Genomic DNA, 17,451 nt, shown 5'->3' with positions numbered 1-17,451 from the left:
GTTTACTAACGTGTTAGTTTTAGTAGCTATGTCGACTTGATGTTAGCTAATATGGTGACAATGATGTACAGTAGGCTGTGTGTAGTGGTTATGATATGAAGGTGTGGCTTGGAGGTTTTTTCGCCTGGTCACACAGCTGACAAGCGAAGGGAAAAGGTGAGAGGAGGAGACCGCGTAGATGCAATAAGGAATTACAGTAGCCTAAACCTATCTATGTTCCATAGAGCTGGGTGAATGGAATTTGAATGACAGTCATCTAACATGCTGTAATAGAAATAAGGTTATGCTCATGAAAAAAATCATCGTTCAGACTTCCCAAATGGCTCAGCGGTCTAAGCCAATGCATCACAGTGTTGCAGCATCACTACAGCCTGGGGTTCGATCCCCAGGCTGTGTCACAACCGGCTGTTACCAGGAGTCCCATAGGGGGGCGCACAATTTTTTTCTGAGGTCTTGGCATTTTTCTTAGGATTTTCCCATGATGTCAAGCAAAGAGGCACTGAGTTTGAAGGTAGGCCTTGAAATACATCCACAGGTACACCTCCAATTGACTCAAATGATGTCAATTAGACTATCAGAAGCTTCTAAAGCCATAACATAATTTTCTGGAATTTTCCAAGCTGTTTAAAGGCACAGTCAACTTAGTGTATGTTAGCTTCTTACACACTGGAATTGTGAAATGGTGAATTACAGGTGAAATCATCTGTCTATAAACAATTGTTGGAAAAATTACTTGTGTCATGCACAAAGTAGATGTCCTAACCGACTTGCCAAAACTATAGTTTGTTAACAAGAAATTTGTGGAGAGGTTGAAAAACGAGTTTTAATGACTCCAACCTAAGTGTATGTAAACTTCCAACTTCAACTGTACATCTATGATAGGTTCAGATTTGGTCCAGTTTGGTCCGTCTGTAGACGTTAACATCAAGGCCACGGTGGACTGACCAAATTTTAATTACTTTTCAACGTCCATGGACGTCTGGTGTCAGTTGGTGCTCAGTGGGTGAAGACGCTGGTTACAGTAAATGGAAAGAGAGGGGGCTCATGGGTAGGTGTGAGAGGTGACATTAACTGGAGAGGTGACATTAACTGGAGTTGGCCAATTTGGTAACGGAATTACGAGTTTGAATCACTTAATAATTCATAAATCAAATTTATATCAGTACAATCACTATAACTAATTGGTAGGCCTACCATTACTTGTTACTTCTGTGAACATTCATTATCCTCCCTCCTCAAGAGGGATAGAAAACAGAAAATAAAGATGTTTTTTTTATAAAAGAATTACAAGGCAGAAGGCAATATTTCCTACATATTTTCCAATAAAAAATATGTGTTGACCAGCTGGCTGGAGTGTTTACGGACTTATTCAATTTCTCTCTAACCCAGTCTGCTGTCCCCACATGCTTCAAGATGTCCAGCATTGTTCCTGTACCCAAGAGAGCAAAAGGTTCTTCTGTCATCATGAAGTGCTTTGAGAGACTAGTCAAGGATCATATCACCTCTACCTTACCTGACACCCTAGACCCACTTCAATTTGCATAACGCCTCAATAGATCCACAGACGATGCAATCGCCATCGCACTGCACACCGCCCTAGCCCATCTGGACGAGAAGAATAGCTATGCAAGAATGCTGTTCATTGACTATAGCTCAGCATTCAACACCATAGTACCATCCAAGGTCATCATTAACCTGTTGGGGCTAGGGGGCAGTATTTTCACGGCTGGATAAAAAAACGTACCCGATTTAATCTGGTTACTAATCCTACCCAGTAACTAGAATATGCATATACTTATTATATATGGATAGAAAACACCCTAAAGTTTCTAAAACTGTTTGAATGGTGTCTGTGAGTATAACAGAACTCATTTGGCAGGCAAAACCCTGAGACATTTTCTGACAGGAAGTGGATACCTGATGTGTTGGATTACCTTTAAGCCTATGCCATTGAAACACACAGGGGCTGATTAATGTTTTGGCACTTCCTATTGCTTCCACTAGATGTCACCAGCTTTTACAAAGTGTTTTGAGTCTTTTACTATGAGATATGACCGAACAAGAGCCTTGGAACGGTGATGGCCGATTAGACTCTGGCGCGCGAGGTCATGTTGGGTACCCTCGTTCCAATACGTTTTAAAAGAGAATGCATTCGTCCACCTTGAATATTATTCATGTTCTGGTTAAAAAAGGCACTAATGATTTATGCTATACAACGTTTGACATGTTTGAACGAACGTAAATATATTTTTTCCCCTCGTTCATGAAGTGAAGTCCGGCGGGCTTAGATCATGTGCTAACAACACGGAGCTTTTTGGACATAAATGATGAGCTTTTTTGAACAAAACTACATTCGTTATGGACCTGGGATTCCTGGAAGTGACATCTGATGAAGAGAATCAAAGGTAATGGATTATTTACATAGTATTTTCGATTTTAGATCTCTCCAAAATGGCCGTTTGTCTGTATCGCAAAGCGTATTTTTCTGGGCGCAGTGCTCAGATTATTGCAAAGTGTGATTTCCCAGTAAGGTTATTTTTAAATCTGGCAAGTCGATTGCGTTCAAGAGATGTAAATCTATAATTCTTTAAATGACAATATAATATTTTACCAATGTTTTCTAATTTTAATTATTTAATTTGTGGTGCTGACTTGACTGCCGGTTATTGAAGGGAAACGATTTCCTGAACATCAACGCCATAGTAAAACGCTGTTTTTGGATATAAATATGAACTTGATAGAACTAAAAATGCATGCATTGTCTAACATAATGTCCTAGGAGTGTCATCTGATGGAGATTGTCAAAGGTTAGTGCATCATTTTAGCTGGTTTTATGGTTTTGGTGTAAGATAGTTGTATGTTTGAAAAATTGGAATTTTGACATTTATTTGGTTTCAAATTTGCCGCTCTTGAAATGCACCTGCTGTTGATAGGGTGCACCACGGGAGGCACGCTAGCGTCCCACATAGCCCCAAGAGGTTAACCTGTTAGGGCTAGGGGGCAGTATTGACACGGCTGGATAAAAAAACGTACCCGATTTAATCTGGTTACTACTCCTGCCCAGTAACTAGAATATGCATATAATTATTGGCTTTGGATAGAAAACACCCTAAAGTTTCTAAAACTGTTTGAATGGTGTCTGTGAGTATAACAGAACTCATATGGCAGGCCAAAACATGAGAAGATTTCAAGCAGGAAGTGGCCTGTCTGAGAAGTAGTGTTTCATCTTGGCTCTTTTTATTGAAGACTCAGGATCTATGCAATAACGTGACACTTCCTACGGCTTCCATATGGTCTCAGAGCCCGGGAAAAAGCTGAACGATATCGAGGCAGGCTCTGGCTGAAACACTTTATCGCTTTTGGCAAGTGGCCACTCAGAGTACTATGGGCTTAGGCGCGTGCCCACTTCGACCGAATGCTTTCTTTTCCTTTGTCTGTTTACCTAAAAGCAGATTCCCGGTCGGAATATTATCGCTTTTTTTATGAGAAAAATGGCATAAAAATTGATTTTAAACAGCGGTTGACATGCTTCGAAGTACGGTAATGGAATATTTAGAATTTTTTTGTCACGAATTGCGCCATGCTCGCCACCCTTATTTACCCTTTAGCATAGTGTCTTGAACGCACGAACAAAACGCCGCTGTTTGGATATAACGATGGATTATTTTGGACCAAACCAACATTTGTTATTGAAGTAGAAGTCCTGGGAGTGCATTCTGACGAAGACAACAAAGGTAATAACATTTTTCTTATAGTAAATCTGACTTTGATGAGTGCTAAACTTGCTGGGTATCTAAATAGCTAGCCCTGTGATGCCGGGCTATCTACTGAGAATATTGCAAAATGTGGTTTCCCCCGAAAAGCTATTTTAAAATCGGACATAGAGTGCATAGAGGAGTTCTGTATCTATAATTCTTAAAATTATTGTTATGCTTTTTGTGAACGTTTATCGTGAGTAATTTAGTAAATTCACCGGCAGTGTTCGGTGGGAATGCTAGTCACATGCTAGTCACATGCTAATGTAAAAAGCTGGTTTTTGATATAAATATGAACTTGATTGAACAAAACATGCATGTATTGTATAACATAATGTCCTAGGGTTGTCATCTGATGAAGATCATCAAAGGTTAGTGTTACATTTAGCTGTGGTTTGGGTTTATGTGACATTATATGCTAGCTTGAAAAATGGGTGTCTGATTATTTCTGGCTGGGTACTCTGCTGACATAATCTAATGTTTTGCTTTCGTTGTAAAGCCTTTTTGAAATCGGACAGTGTGGTTAGATTAACGAGTCTTATCTTTCAAATGGTGTATAATAGTCGTATGTTTGAAATATTGAAATTATTGCATTTTTGAGGTTGTTGAATAGAGTGGGATGCTCACGTCCCACCTAGCCCAGACATGTTAAGAAACAAACACTTGTCTACACTTGTCTACGAAAAGAGACACCCAGCCGAGAGCCATGAAACGAAAACCACTTGTAAATTTACCAAAACGAACCAACTCTTTACGGATCTGTTCGTCTGTAATAAACGGAGGCAGATTAGACACCACTACTCTTGTCGAAATCAGCACCAACACACCCCTCACATAAATCATACTGGTAACTAGCCGGGCAACAAGACTCACCTTTTACATTACCACAACCACCGCCTTTTTCATTCTGGATACAGAGTGTATATGTTCCTCTCCCACCTGTTCACCGACCATGATCAATAATTCCTCCACACCATTCTCCAGAACGCACCTGAAGAGACAGCGTTTCTTCTCCACTCGGTTGAGGACATCACAACTCCCAAACAAACTACCCTACTCCCCCCTCAACTCTAACCGATAAACAGTGGAAACTAATAAACAAACCCTAAACTAGAAAATACATTTGGGATATACACAACAAGAATAGTAGAACTCCTCAGGAACCACAAAACCCTCACACAACACCTTCTTCTTCTATGATATAATGGTGGTCCTCAAACCAACGTTAAAGGTGCATGGCGCCACCTACTGTGCTGGAGTGTTCAATCACGGTTTACGCCATTTCTAAATCATCCTACCTAACTCAGCACTTCTGAGAAAATAAAAGAGTCCTAACTTCTAATAGACCCTCCCAAATCCCTTCCAACCCCCCCAACCTCAATGACCCTACCCTTCAATCTTTCCCTCTCTTCAACATCCTTACAACAATATAACAACACATGCTCCACCGTTTCATTGACAATACCCTCCAGACTCAAACCATTCACATGCTGCCAACCAGATGTAAGGACCAGTTCAATGTACAATGTCCTAAGCACAATCGAGTAAAAAACACCTCTTCCTTCCTAATCTGACCTTTGAACCTTGGTCCACCGACCTTTAGAAGACATATAAATGCCTTGTGCTCAGTCCCATCTCATCTGCCACACATCTGTCAAAATGTCTCCGATCTTCCATTTGTCCTCACCTCTACCCAGTGGAACATTAATATATATTATATCTTGTTTTAAAGCTCTTTTAGATAACTGGTCTACAATTTCATTCCCTTCCACACCTGAATGTGCTGGGACCCAGCAGAATCTTACTACTACACCCATTCTCTCATTTCTCCATAATAACATTGATACTTACAACTATCCAACCAAAACCACTGCCTTGTCTACTAGTATATTCCCAACAGTCATCTAGAACAGTAGCAGTGGGATGCTCAACCTCACAGCCTTGCAACCCAATAAGATAATGACAATTTATTACACCGTACACCCAAAGGCATCTCACCTGCCTCCACTAGTAAGACACATAAAGATGTTGATTTAAATGCACCAATACATATCCTTAAAGCTATATACTGGATTCTGTCCAACTTCTGAAGACAAGTCTTTGCCTCTTTCCATAAACTATACACCCGTAATCAATTGTCGTCCTGATCAGAGCTCTATAAATATCCATCAACGATTGTCTGTCAGCACCCCATTCATAACCAGAGACCCACACAACCAACTACCATGAAAGTGATGGAATGAGAGAGAGAGAGACATCATTACAACACTGTACATAGACATAATATAACGTTTCTTCTTCTTTGGAGTTTAACGTCGGTTGGCATCCAATATGTTGTATTATCGCCCCCAACTGGACTATAATATAAATCTATTTTACTTTGTGGTACAAAATGGGAAAAGGGGAAATTATGATAATACTAAGTAACACCATTCCAAATAAAACAACACCCTTCCAACTAACCCTACAGTCATTAAAAACCCACTACCCCATTCCACTACTTAGACCCTATCTGCTCCTGCACCATGCCAACTAACCCTACACTCATTAAAAACCCACTACCCCATTCCACTACTTTGACCCTATCTGCTCCTGCACCATGCCAACGACCTGGGAGGATGGGACACCACCACTCAACACACCCTGGAACTCTTCTGAAGTCAAATCTCATATGACCAAATACTTCTCTGCAGCTGCCACCACAACATCTATTGTCTGTGATTTACGTTCCATTTCTGCGGTACAGTTGATAACCATTGCTTTGAACTCTAAGAAGCCAACCTTACTGAAGCATATATCACTCGTTGGCCTATCCCTCTGTGCTGGCACAGATCTACTACTCACAGGGATCCTCAGGATTCCTCACCCTTGACCCATCCTCCTCTACTTTCTTCACTGCCTCAACATACGACACCTTCTGCACTACTCTGACTCTAGCCACCTCAACCTGCCTCTCTCTCACCAGACACTTCTGATCCCCAGGAACATGGGCATCCCTACAGTTGACAAACAGAACTTTATCCACCGAAACTACACAATCCTCTATCCCATGACCTCCTGCACACTTCCCACATCTTGGAATCTCCCTCCTACAAACTGCTGCAACATGACCATAAACGTTGCACCTGAAACAGCTCAGTGGATTCAACACAAAGACTCTAATAGGATAACTGATATACCCTAACATGACTTTGTCGGGTAAAGACTCAAACGCTGACAGTGACTCCTCTGTTTCACCACGCTCACCACCGGGTCTGCTTCACACCAAACGGCGGGCATCACAAACACCAAGAGTCTTCAACTTCAATTGCTCCACCTCCACCCTAACGCTACCCCAGAAATCACTCCTTTCAATGGTGCCCTGTTCCTAAGAGCAAAACAAGAAACAGATCTTGACCCAAGTTGCGTGACACAGAGCTCCAACTCTGGTCAGAAGAAACACAAACAAATATCGATAGTCCCACCCACCGTGAAACCACAAAAAAACTCTGTTTTCCAATTGAATTATAACATTTGAAATGTCTCTTCCTTTGAAACTTTTGTGAGTGTAATGTTTACTGTTCATTTCTGTTCATTTGTAAACATATGTTTCCCATGCCAATAAAGCCCTTTGAATTGAAATGAATTGAGAGAGAGCTCCATGTTAATGTATAGGGGACATGAGTCAGTCATGGTTACTCATGGTTATGTGATGAGGTAGACCCGCCTGCGACTTCAAAATCAGTGTCGGCCCAATAGGGAATGTCCTTTTGGTGTAATGGTCAAAATGTTGCTTTCTCGTGGTAGACCTGGGTTCATATCCTGTCGGTGACATTAAACAGTCTATTCTCTGAAAGGGGTCAAGACAGCCTGTTCTCAACGGTGGGGTCAGTAGGATTGGAGAGGGGCCCCTCTCTCTCTCTCTCTCTCTATCTCTGACTGGAGGAGAGAAGTTAAATGGTTTGTCTCCTCTGGTCAACAATACTCACCTTGAAAGACTCCACAGCCTGTTGGAGCTCCTTCAGCTCCTTCTCTCTCTCCTGGAATCTCTGCTGGACCTTCTGCTGACTCATCCCCAGCTGCCTCTGTGGAGAATCACTCTTCAATGAGCTATCAAGCTTTATTTGTCCAGTAGATCAATAATATAGTAATGTGACATAGGGCCAATAGAAGATAGGGACACAAATATTGAGGAAGTGTCTGTCTGAAATTAAATCATTATGTAGTCATGTGAATGATTATAGCTTTAACAGTACACAAATCAGGGAGTTGATTGGGTGTTTGATAATGAATGATAATGGTGTTTGATAACAAATGATAATGATGTTTGACTTGTTCGATTCTAGCTAGAAATATACTTATGTTACCATACTATAACGTATTGATGACTTTACATGTATAAGGAATGTATATGTTGGGGTCAATGAAGGGTGGATAGGAACTTGGTGTATGGAAGGTTACTGAGAGAGACAAAGGGAAGTGCTGAAATATTCTGTTCAAACATGTTATTGTTGAATATCAATGTTCTTAAAGAGGGAGGCAAAGGGCAACTAGTTTCAGTCTCTGATAAGGCAGGACAGCTGCAGAACTAGAGAGGAGCCAGGAATTTGGCTTGAGGTCAAGTCAACAGATGAAGTGAGAAGAAGCCTCTGGGAGGGGGGCCAGAGATGCCCACCCCAACGACCCTCCTACTACAGTCCTATCTCACACACATACACTTCCACACCCACAAAGGTTTTAGCATCAGGCAGGGCCATGACAACACCAGCGAGAGGAACCAATTAAGTTCCTGCCTAGCAACAGAGATGTATTGGCTGTCTAGATGTGTAAGGAGTTGACCCCGCCTAGTATGAGATTATAAATATATGTTCTTGGGTCATTAAACATTGTCTTTGCAGCTGTATGACCCAGTGGGTGAAAAAACTTGGTTTGAGTTTTCACTCTGTCTGTTCAGAACCTAACAGACTTTAAAAAATGGTGATACATTTGGAGAATCTGGGTTAACATATCTATATACTCAAGGGTTGTGTTCGTATTTATTCTGCTGAGGATCCATTTCATTTGAATGATCTCATATTCAAACAGCCTTAGTTCCTCCTGTATCTTTAATTCTTTGTTTATCAGACAGTCACCAACAAGTTGTTCTGGTCTTACCTGTTTCTCAGTCCTCTCTGCTGCAGCTGACACTGTATCATGGCCTTTATGTTCATCCATTGTACACAGCATACAGATACACTGCTGATCGGTTCGACAAAAAACCTCCAGCAGTTTGTCATGATGAGAGCAGATCTTCTCCTGTAGTTGTGCGGTGGCTTTGACCAGCTTGTGCTTCTTGAAAGCAGGATATTCATAGTGAGGTTGGAGATGAGTCTCACAGTAAGAGGCCAGACACGCCAGACAGGACATGAGGGCTTTCTGCTTTCTAGTCCCAGTGCAGAAATCACACGTCACATCTCCAGGTCCAGCATAGCACATAGCAGGAGGGGGAGCAGCCTGAAGTCCTGTCTTCTTCAGTTTCTCCACCATCTCAGCCAACATGTTATTTTTCCTCAGATTAGGCCTTGGAGTGAAGGTCTCTCTGCACTGAGGACAGCTATAGACTCCTTTCAGAACATCCTGATCCCAGCAGCCCTCAATACAGATTCTACAGTAATTGTGTCCACAGGCAGTAGTGACCGGCTCCTTCAGTAGATCCAGACAGACAGAACAACAGAACAGGTCCTGGTCCAGCAGAACTCCCTGCTGAGCCATTTGGACGGTTGTTCACTCTCACACAGACAGACGAGACAGACTCAGATCAGTTTCGTTTCCTCAGAAGAGAGTTTGTGGGAGGGGGAGGGACTTCCTGGTTCTGCCAGAAGGGTGGGGTTAGAGGGAGGGAGGGGTTAGAGGGAGGGAGGGAACGAGGGAAGGAGGGGTGCAGGGAGGGAGCCAGTGAGGTAGAAGTTAGAGCAAAGGAGGGAGAGAGAGAACTGCATGCAACGTCTAGAGGGAGACAAAGATTTTAGTTCCCAGGTTAGGACCCTTAATATGGAATACATTAAATAGAGTTGTTAGAATATATAAAGGGTAACAGTTTCTATGAAGTAGAAATTATAATTATTTTAATGAGCTTTATAATGCCTTATAATACACTTATGTGTTATAACACTGATTATAAGTGTCTATAATAATTAATAAGTGGTTGTAATGAGGAGGGAACTTGATATTGATACAATGTACTGTAGTTGAAATGAATACTGTATGTATTGACTGATCATTGAGAATGAGGTAATACTTTACATTACAGTGTGGTTATTACTGTTAGGTCTAGGATCAGGGTTAGAGGTACTACATTCAGCAGTAACCCTAGACATATCTAGGACTAAAAAGACAAGACGTTTTACAATCAGATTTTTTTGTATCTCTTCTTAGTCATACAGATCGCCCCACATCTTATAGGTGGACGGGGTTATGAACATATCCAATACATTATTTCTGAAACCAGATGAAATGAAACTGTCTTTCAGCAGGAAAAGCTTCTCTAATAATCCTAACCATGGCTGGGTGTCTTCAGAGACTGAGAGGTATAGAGACACACTGACAAGGTGACAGGTATCCTAGTGGTTTAGAGACTGAGAGGTATAGAGACACACTGTCAAGGTGACAGGTATCCTAGTGGTTTAGAGACTGAGAGGTATAGAGACACACTATCAAGGTGACAGGTATCCTAGTGGTTTAGAGACTGAGAGGTATAGAGACACACTGTCAAGGTGACAGGTATCCTAGTGGTTTAGCGACTGAGAGGTACAGAGACACATTGTCAAGGCGGCAGGCAGTGGTGGAAAAAGTAGAAAGTTATCCTACTTGAGTAAAAGTAAAGATCCATTAATAGAACATTTACATTTACGTCATTTAGCAGACGCTCTTTTCCAGAGCGAATTACACATTTGTGCATTCACCTTATGATATCCAGTGGAACAACCACTTTACAATAGGACATCTATATATATTTTTTTTTTGGGGGGGGGGGGTTAGAAGGATTACTTTATCCTATCCCAGGTATTCCTTAAAGAGGTGGGGTTTAAGGTGTCTACGGAAGGTGGTGATTGACTCCGCTGTCCTGGCGTCGTGAGGGAGCTTGTTCCACCATTGGGGTGCCAGAGCAGTGAACAGTTTTGACTGGGCTGAGCAGGAACTGTGCTGCCGCAGAGGTAGGGAGGCGAGCAGGCCAGAGGTGGATGAACGCAGTGCCCTTCTTTGGGTGTAGGGACTGTTCATAGCCTGAAGGTACGGAGGTGCCGGTCCCCTCACAGCTCCGTAGGCAAGCACCATGGTCTTGTAGCAGATGCGAGCTTCAACTGGAAGCCAGTGGAGAGAGCGGAGGAGCGGGGTGACGTGAGAGAACTTGGGAAGGTTGAACACCAGACGGGCTGCGGCGTTCTGGATGAGTTGTAGGGGTTTGATGGCACAGGCAGGGAGCGCCGCCAACAGCGAATTGCAGTAATCCAGACGAGAGACGACAGGGTGTTGTCCAGGGTCACGCCAAGGCTCTTAGCACTCTGGGAGGAGGACACAATGGAGTTGTCAACCGTGATGGCGAGATCATGGAACGGGCAGTCCTTCCCCGGGAGGAAGAGCAGCGCCGTCTTGCCGAAGTTCAGCTCTTGGTGATGATCCGACATCCACACTGATATGTCTGCCAGACATGCAGAGATGCGATTCGCTCAGGTGAAAGTCACCCAGTCAACCAGTAAAATACTACTTGAGTAAAAGTCGGAAAGTATTTGGTTTTAAATATACTTAAGTATTAAAAGTAAATGTAATTGATAAAATGTGCTTAAGTATCAAAATAAAAAGTAAAATTATGAATCATTTCAAATTCCTTATACATCTAGACGTTCCGCTAGCGGAACACCTGCTCCAATATCCAATGATAGGCGTGGCGCAAATTACAAATTCCTCAAAAATACAAAAACTTCAATTTTTCAAACATATTTACATTTTAGTCATTTAGCAGACGCTCTTATCCAGAGCGACTTACAAATTGGTGCATTCACCTATAATATCCAGTGGAACAACCACTTTACAATAGTGCATCTAAATCTTTTAAGGGGGGGGTTAGAAGGATTACTTTATCCTATCCCAGGTATTCCTTGAAGAGGTGGGGTTTCAGGTGTCTCCGGAAGGTGGTGATTGACTCCGCTGTCCTGGCGTCGTGAGGGAGCTTGTTCCACCATTGGGGTGCTAGAGCAGCGAACAGTTTTGACTGGGCTGAGCGGGAACTGTGCTTCCTCAGAGGTAGGGAGGCGAGCAGGCCAGAGGTGGATGAACGGAGTGCCCTTGTTTGGGTGTAGGGCCTGATCAGAGCCTGAAGGTACGGAGGTGCCGTTCCCCTCACAGCTCCGTAGGCAAGCACCATGGTCTTGTAGCGGATGCGAGCTTCGACTGGAAGCCAGTGGAGAGAGCGGAGGAGCGGGGTGACGTGAGAGAACTTGGGAAGGTTGAACACCAGACGGGCTGCGGCGTTCTGGATGAGTTGTAGGGGTTTAATGGCACAGGCAGGGAGCCCAGCCAACAGCGAGTTGCAGTAATCCAGACGGGAGATGACAAGTGCCTGGATTAGGACCTGCGCCGCTTCCTGTGTGAGGCAGGGTCGTACTCTGCGAATGTTGTAGAGCATGAACCTACAGGATCGGGTCACCGCCTTGATGACTATTTCACAGCATTTTAAAGACAAGACTCTCCTTTATCTAACCACACTGTCCGATTTCAAAAAGGCTTTACAGCGAAAGCAAAACATTAGATTATGTCAGCAGAGTACCAAGCCAGAAATAATCAGACACCCATTTTTCAAGCGAGCATATAATGTCACAAAAACCCAGAAGACAGCTAAATGCAGCACTCACCTTTGATGATCTTCATCAGATGACAACCCTAGGACATTATGTTATACAATACATGCATGTTTTGTTCAATCAAGTTCATATTTATATCAAAAAACAGCTTTTTACATTAGCATGTGACGTTCAGAACTAGCATACCCCCGCAAACTTCCGGAGGAATTTGCTAACAATTTACTAAATTACTCACGATAAACATTCACAAAAAGCATAACAATTATTTTAAGAATTATAGATACAGAACTCCTCTATGCACTCGATATGTCCGATTTTAAAATAGCTTTTTGGTGAAAGCACATTTTGCAATATTCTAAGTACATTGCCCAGCCATCACGGGCTAGCTATTTAGACACCCGGCAAGTTTAGCACTCACCAATATCAGATTTACTATTATAAAAGTTTGATTACCTTTTGTTGTCTTCGTCAGAATGCACTCCCAGGACTGCTACTTCAATAACAAATGTTGGTTTGGTCCAAAATAATCCATCGTTAAATCCAAACAGCGGCGTTTTGTTCGTGCGTTCCAGACACTATCTGAAAGGGTAAATAAGGGTCGCGCGCATGGCGCAATTCGTGACAAAAAAAATCTAAATATTCCATTACCGTACTTCGAAGCATGTCAACCGCTGTTTAAAATCCATTTTTATGCCATTTTTCTCGTAAAAAAGCGATAATATTCCGACCGGGAATGTCCATTTAGCTAAACAGAGGAAAGTAAACAAAGCTTTCGGTCGATGAGGGCACGAGCCTGAGTCTCACAGTACTGTAACCAGCCACTACCCAAACGCGCTACTTTTTTTCAGCCAGAGCCTGCAAAGCCACGATTCAGCTTTTTACCGCCTTCTGAGACCCTATGGCAGCCGTAGGAAGTGTCACGGGAGAGCTAAGATCCTCACTCTTCAATAAACAGAGACAAGAAGAACGACACTTTGTCAGACAGGCCACTTCCTGCATGAAATCTTCTCAGGTTTTTGCCTGCCATATGAGTTCTGTTATACTCACAGACACCATTCAAACAGTTTTAGAATCTTTGGAGTGTTTTCTATCCAAAGCCAATAATTATATGCATATTCTAGTTACTGGGCAGGAGTAGTAACCAGATTAAATCGGGTACGTTTTTTTATCCAGCCGTGAAAATACTGCCCCCTAGCCATAACAGGTTAAGCAAACCGGACGGCACCATTACCTTGTTTTTTTATATTTACAGATAGTACTTTAAAGTATTTTACCTTTACACCACTGGCGAAAGGTAGCCTAGTAGTTTAGAGCTTAGGACAAGTAACTGAAATGTTCCGGGTTCGAATCTTTGAGATTACTACGTGAAAAATCTGTAGATGTCCCCTTGAGAAATGCACTTAACCCTAATTGCTCCTGTAAGTCGTTCTGGATAAGAGTCCCTGCTAAAAAGTCAAAACATCTGGATGTGCTTTCATGTTATTCTATTCTATTCTAGTTATTCTATTCTATTCTATTTTAGTTATTATATTCTAGTCATTATATTATACTGTATTCTATTGTAGTTATTATATTCTATTCTATTCTAGTCATTATATTATACTGTATTATATTCTAGTCATTATATTATACTGTATTATATTCTAGTCATTATATTATACTGTATTATATTCTAGTCATTATATTATACTGTATTATATTCTAGTCATTATATTCTATTCTAGTTATTCTATTCTATTCTATTCTAGTTATTCTGTTCTATTCTATTCTAGTTATTCTATTATATTCTATTATATTCTATTCTAGTTATTCTATTATATTATATTCTATTCTAGTTATTCTATTCTATTCTAGTTATTCTGTTCTATTCTATTCTAGTTATTCTATTATATTCTATTCTATTCTAGTTATTCTATTCTATTCTAGTTATTCTATTCTATTCTAGCCATTATATTATATTGTATTAAATTCTATGATAATATATTATATCCATAGTCTCCACTCAGTATAGTGTTAATGATGACTGTTTGTTGTGTACATTGGTTGAATGGTTAGGACTATCTCTCTGTATTCACAGTTTAAATCCCAAGAGACCAAGAGACCTAAAGGAAGCCTTCAACACTGCATCCCTTCATCCAGTCATGGTAAACAACCTGTCTGTTTGTCTATTGCGACAGCTGTAGACACAGCCAACTTCTGGTTGTTGTTTCTATCAGTGTAAAGGTCAAGGTCCAATCCAGAGCTTCAACCTTAGAACACTATTTTTTTTATTTACATTTTATTTAACCTTTATTTAACTAGGCAAGTCAGTTAAGAAATTATTACTATTTACAATGACGGCCTTGTTCAGGGGCAGAACGACAGATTTTTACCTATAGTTGGGTCTATGGTTAGGTTCCTCTATACCAGCCTCTCAGTACCTATAGTTGGGTCTATGGTTAGGTTCCTCTATACCAGCCTCTCAGTACCTATAGTTGGGTCTATGGTTAGGTTCCTCTATACCAGCCTCTCAGTACCTATAGTTGGGTCTATGGTTAGGTTCCTCTATACCAGCCTCTCAGTACCTATAGTTGGGACTCTGGTTAGGTTCCTCTATACCAGCCTCTCAGTACCTATAGTTGGGTCTATGGTTAGGTTCCTCTATACCAGCCTCTCAGTACCTATAGTTGGGTCTATGGTTAGGTTCCTCTATCCCAGCCTCTCAGTACCTATAGTTGGGTCTCTGGTCAGGTTCCTCTATACCAGCCTCTCAGTACCTATAGTTGGGTCTATGGTTAGGTTCCTCTATACCAGCCTCTCAGTACCTATAGTTGGGTCTATGGTTAGGTTCCTCTATACCAGCCTCTCAGTACCTATAGTTGGGACTATGGTTAGGTTCCTCAATACCAGCCTCTCAGTACCTATAGTTGGGTCTATGGTTAGGTTCCTCTATACCAGCCTCTCAGTACCTATAGTTGGGTCTATGGTTAGGTTCCTCTATACCAGCCTCTCTGGTCCCGATAAACTAATTGACCAGATGTTAAAAAATCCTCAATGAATCCAGTCTTTTTCAGAAAGAGTAAAACGTCATGCATGTATGACTCTTTGATGACACAGTGTTTCATTTTACATTTACATTTTAGTCATTTAGCAGACACTCTTATCCAGAGTGACTTACAGTAGTGAATGCATACATTTCATTTCATTTCATGCATTTGTTTTTGTACTGGCCCCCCGTGGGAATCGAACCCACAACCCTGGCGTTGCACACACCATGCTCTACCAACTGAGTCACAGGGAAGACCAATTCAGAACAATAAAGCAAGTTTATTCAAAATTCCAGAAACAGGCATAAACAATCCCAGATCAATCAATCAATACCAAATCAATATCACCAATCAATGATAAGCGAACATCAACAGTAAATAAAATTGATCGACCCCGTCACAGCCCTTAACTCAACCATTGTGGGGATGCCAATACAATATTTATTGTCTATTACAATTTTATGTGAAGCACAATTGTTAATAACAAGAAAAACAGTTTCTTACATTCTACAACTTTATAAATGTTTTTTATTTGGCTCTCAGGATGATCAGTCCCTCAGATGGCATCTAAAACGTTACTTTAACACATTTCTATCAATGGGGTAAACTTAAGGAATCCTCCTAGAATTTTACTTTAAAATCAAAATATATTTTAAGCTAAAAAACTAGAGCAAAAATCTTCTTCCAGCAGTCAACAGATTCTTCTAGGAACCTCAAAGAGAGTCGTACCCCAAAATTGCCCCCTTTATACCCTCCATTTTCCTTTCTGCTAACTCATTGTGGCCTACACCTACTGATGACACATTCAGTGGTTAACGCCTACCGACGACACATTCAGTGGTTAACACCTACCGACGACACATTCAGTGGTTAACACCTACTGATGACACATTCAGTGGTTAACACCTACCGACGACACATTCAGTGGTTAACACCTACCGACGACACATTCAGTGGTTAACACCTACCGACGACACATTCAGTGGTTAACACCTACTGACGACACATTCGGTGGTTAACACCTACTGACGACACATTCAGTGGTTAACACCTACTGACGACACATTCAGTGGTTAACACCTACTGATGACACATTCAGTGGTTAACACCTACTGACGACACATTCAGTGGTTAACACCTACTGAAGATGACACATTCAGTGGTTAACACCTACTGAAGATGACACATTCAGTGGTTAACACCTACTGATGATGACACATTCAGTGGTTAACACCTACTGATGACACATTCAGTGGTTAACACCTACTGAAGATGACACATTCAGTGGTTAACACCTACTGACGACACATTCAGTGGTTAACACCTACTGATGACACATTCAGTGGTTAACACCTACTGATGACACATTCAGTGGTTAACACCTACTGACGACACATTCAGTGGTTAACACCTACCGATGACCCATTCAGTGGTTAACGCCTACCGATGACACATTCAGTGGTTAACACCTACCGATGACACATTCAGTGGTTAACACCTACTGATGACACATTCAGTGGTTAACACCTACTGACGACACATTCAGTGGTTAACGCCTACTGACGACACATTCAGTAGTTAACACCTACTGATGACACATTCAGTGGTTAACACCTACTGATGACACATTCAGTGGTTAAAGGACAGACGTTCCGCAGCCGGAACGCCTCACCAATATCCAATGGTAGAACGTGGCGCCAAATACAAATACCTAAAAAATGCTATAACTTCAATTTCTCAAACATATGACTATTTTACACCATTTTAAGAGTGTGCTCCTAATCTCAGCTCATTACCTGTATAAAAGACACCTGGGAGCCAGAAATCTTTCTGATTGAGAGGGGGTCAAATACG

The 17,451-nt window shown here is 41.6% G+C and overlaps 1 protein-coding gene across 6 annotated transcripts in view; it reads right to left on the bottom strand.

Moving 5' to 3' along the window:
* The window catches only part of LOC123724018 (E3 ubiquitin/ISG15 ligase TRIM25), a 31,663-nt gene extending 22,106 nt beyond the window's left edge, over positions 1-9,557 (bottom strand). For all 6 annotated transcript variants that reach the window (XR_014379135.1, XR_014379138.1, XR_014379137.1 and 3 more), the window contains exons 1-2: positions 8,889-9,557; positions 7,724-7,819 (exon numbers count right to left, since the gene is read on the bottom strand). Coding sequence is in view for 1 of the 6 variants with exons in the window: in XM_082957375.1 (XP_082813501.1) it covers positions 7,724-7,819; positions 8,889-9,485 (693 nt within the window). In the remaining 5 variants the exon portion in view is untranslated. The remainder of the gene's footprint in view (positions 1-7,723; positions 7,820-8,888) is intronic.
* Positions 9,558-17,451: the final 7,894 nt, after the last annotated feature.

This window comes from Salmo salar, chromosome 10 (genome assembly GCF_965601325.2).
Source record: "Salmo salar chromosome 10, fSalSal1, whole genome shotgun sequence".
NCBI lineage: Eukaryota > Metazoa > Chordata > Actinopteri > Salmoniformes > Salmonidae > Salmo > Salmo salar.
The sequence above is the reverse complement of the archived record's forward strand: the minus strand, read 5'-3'. Positions and strand labels throughout refer to the sequence as shown.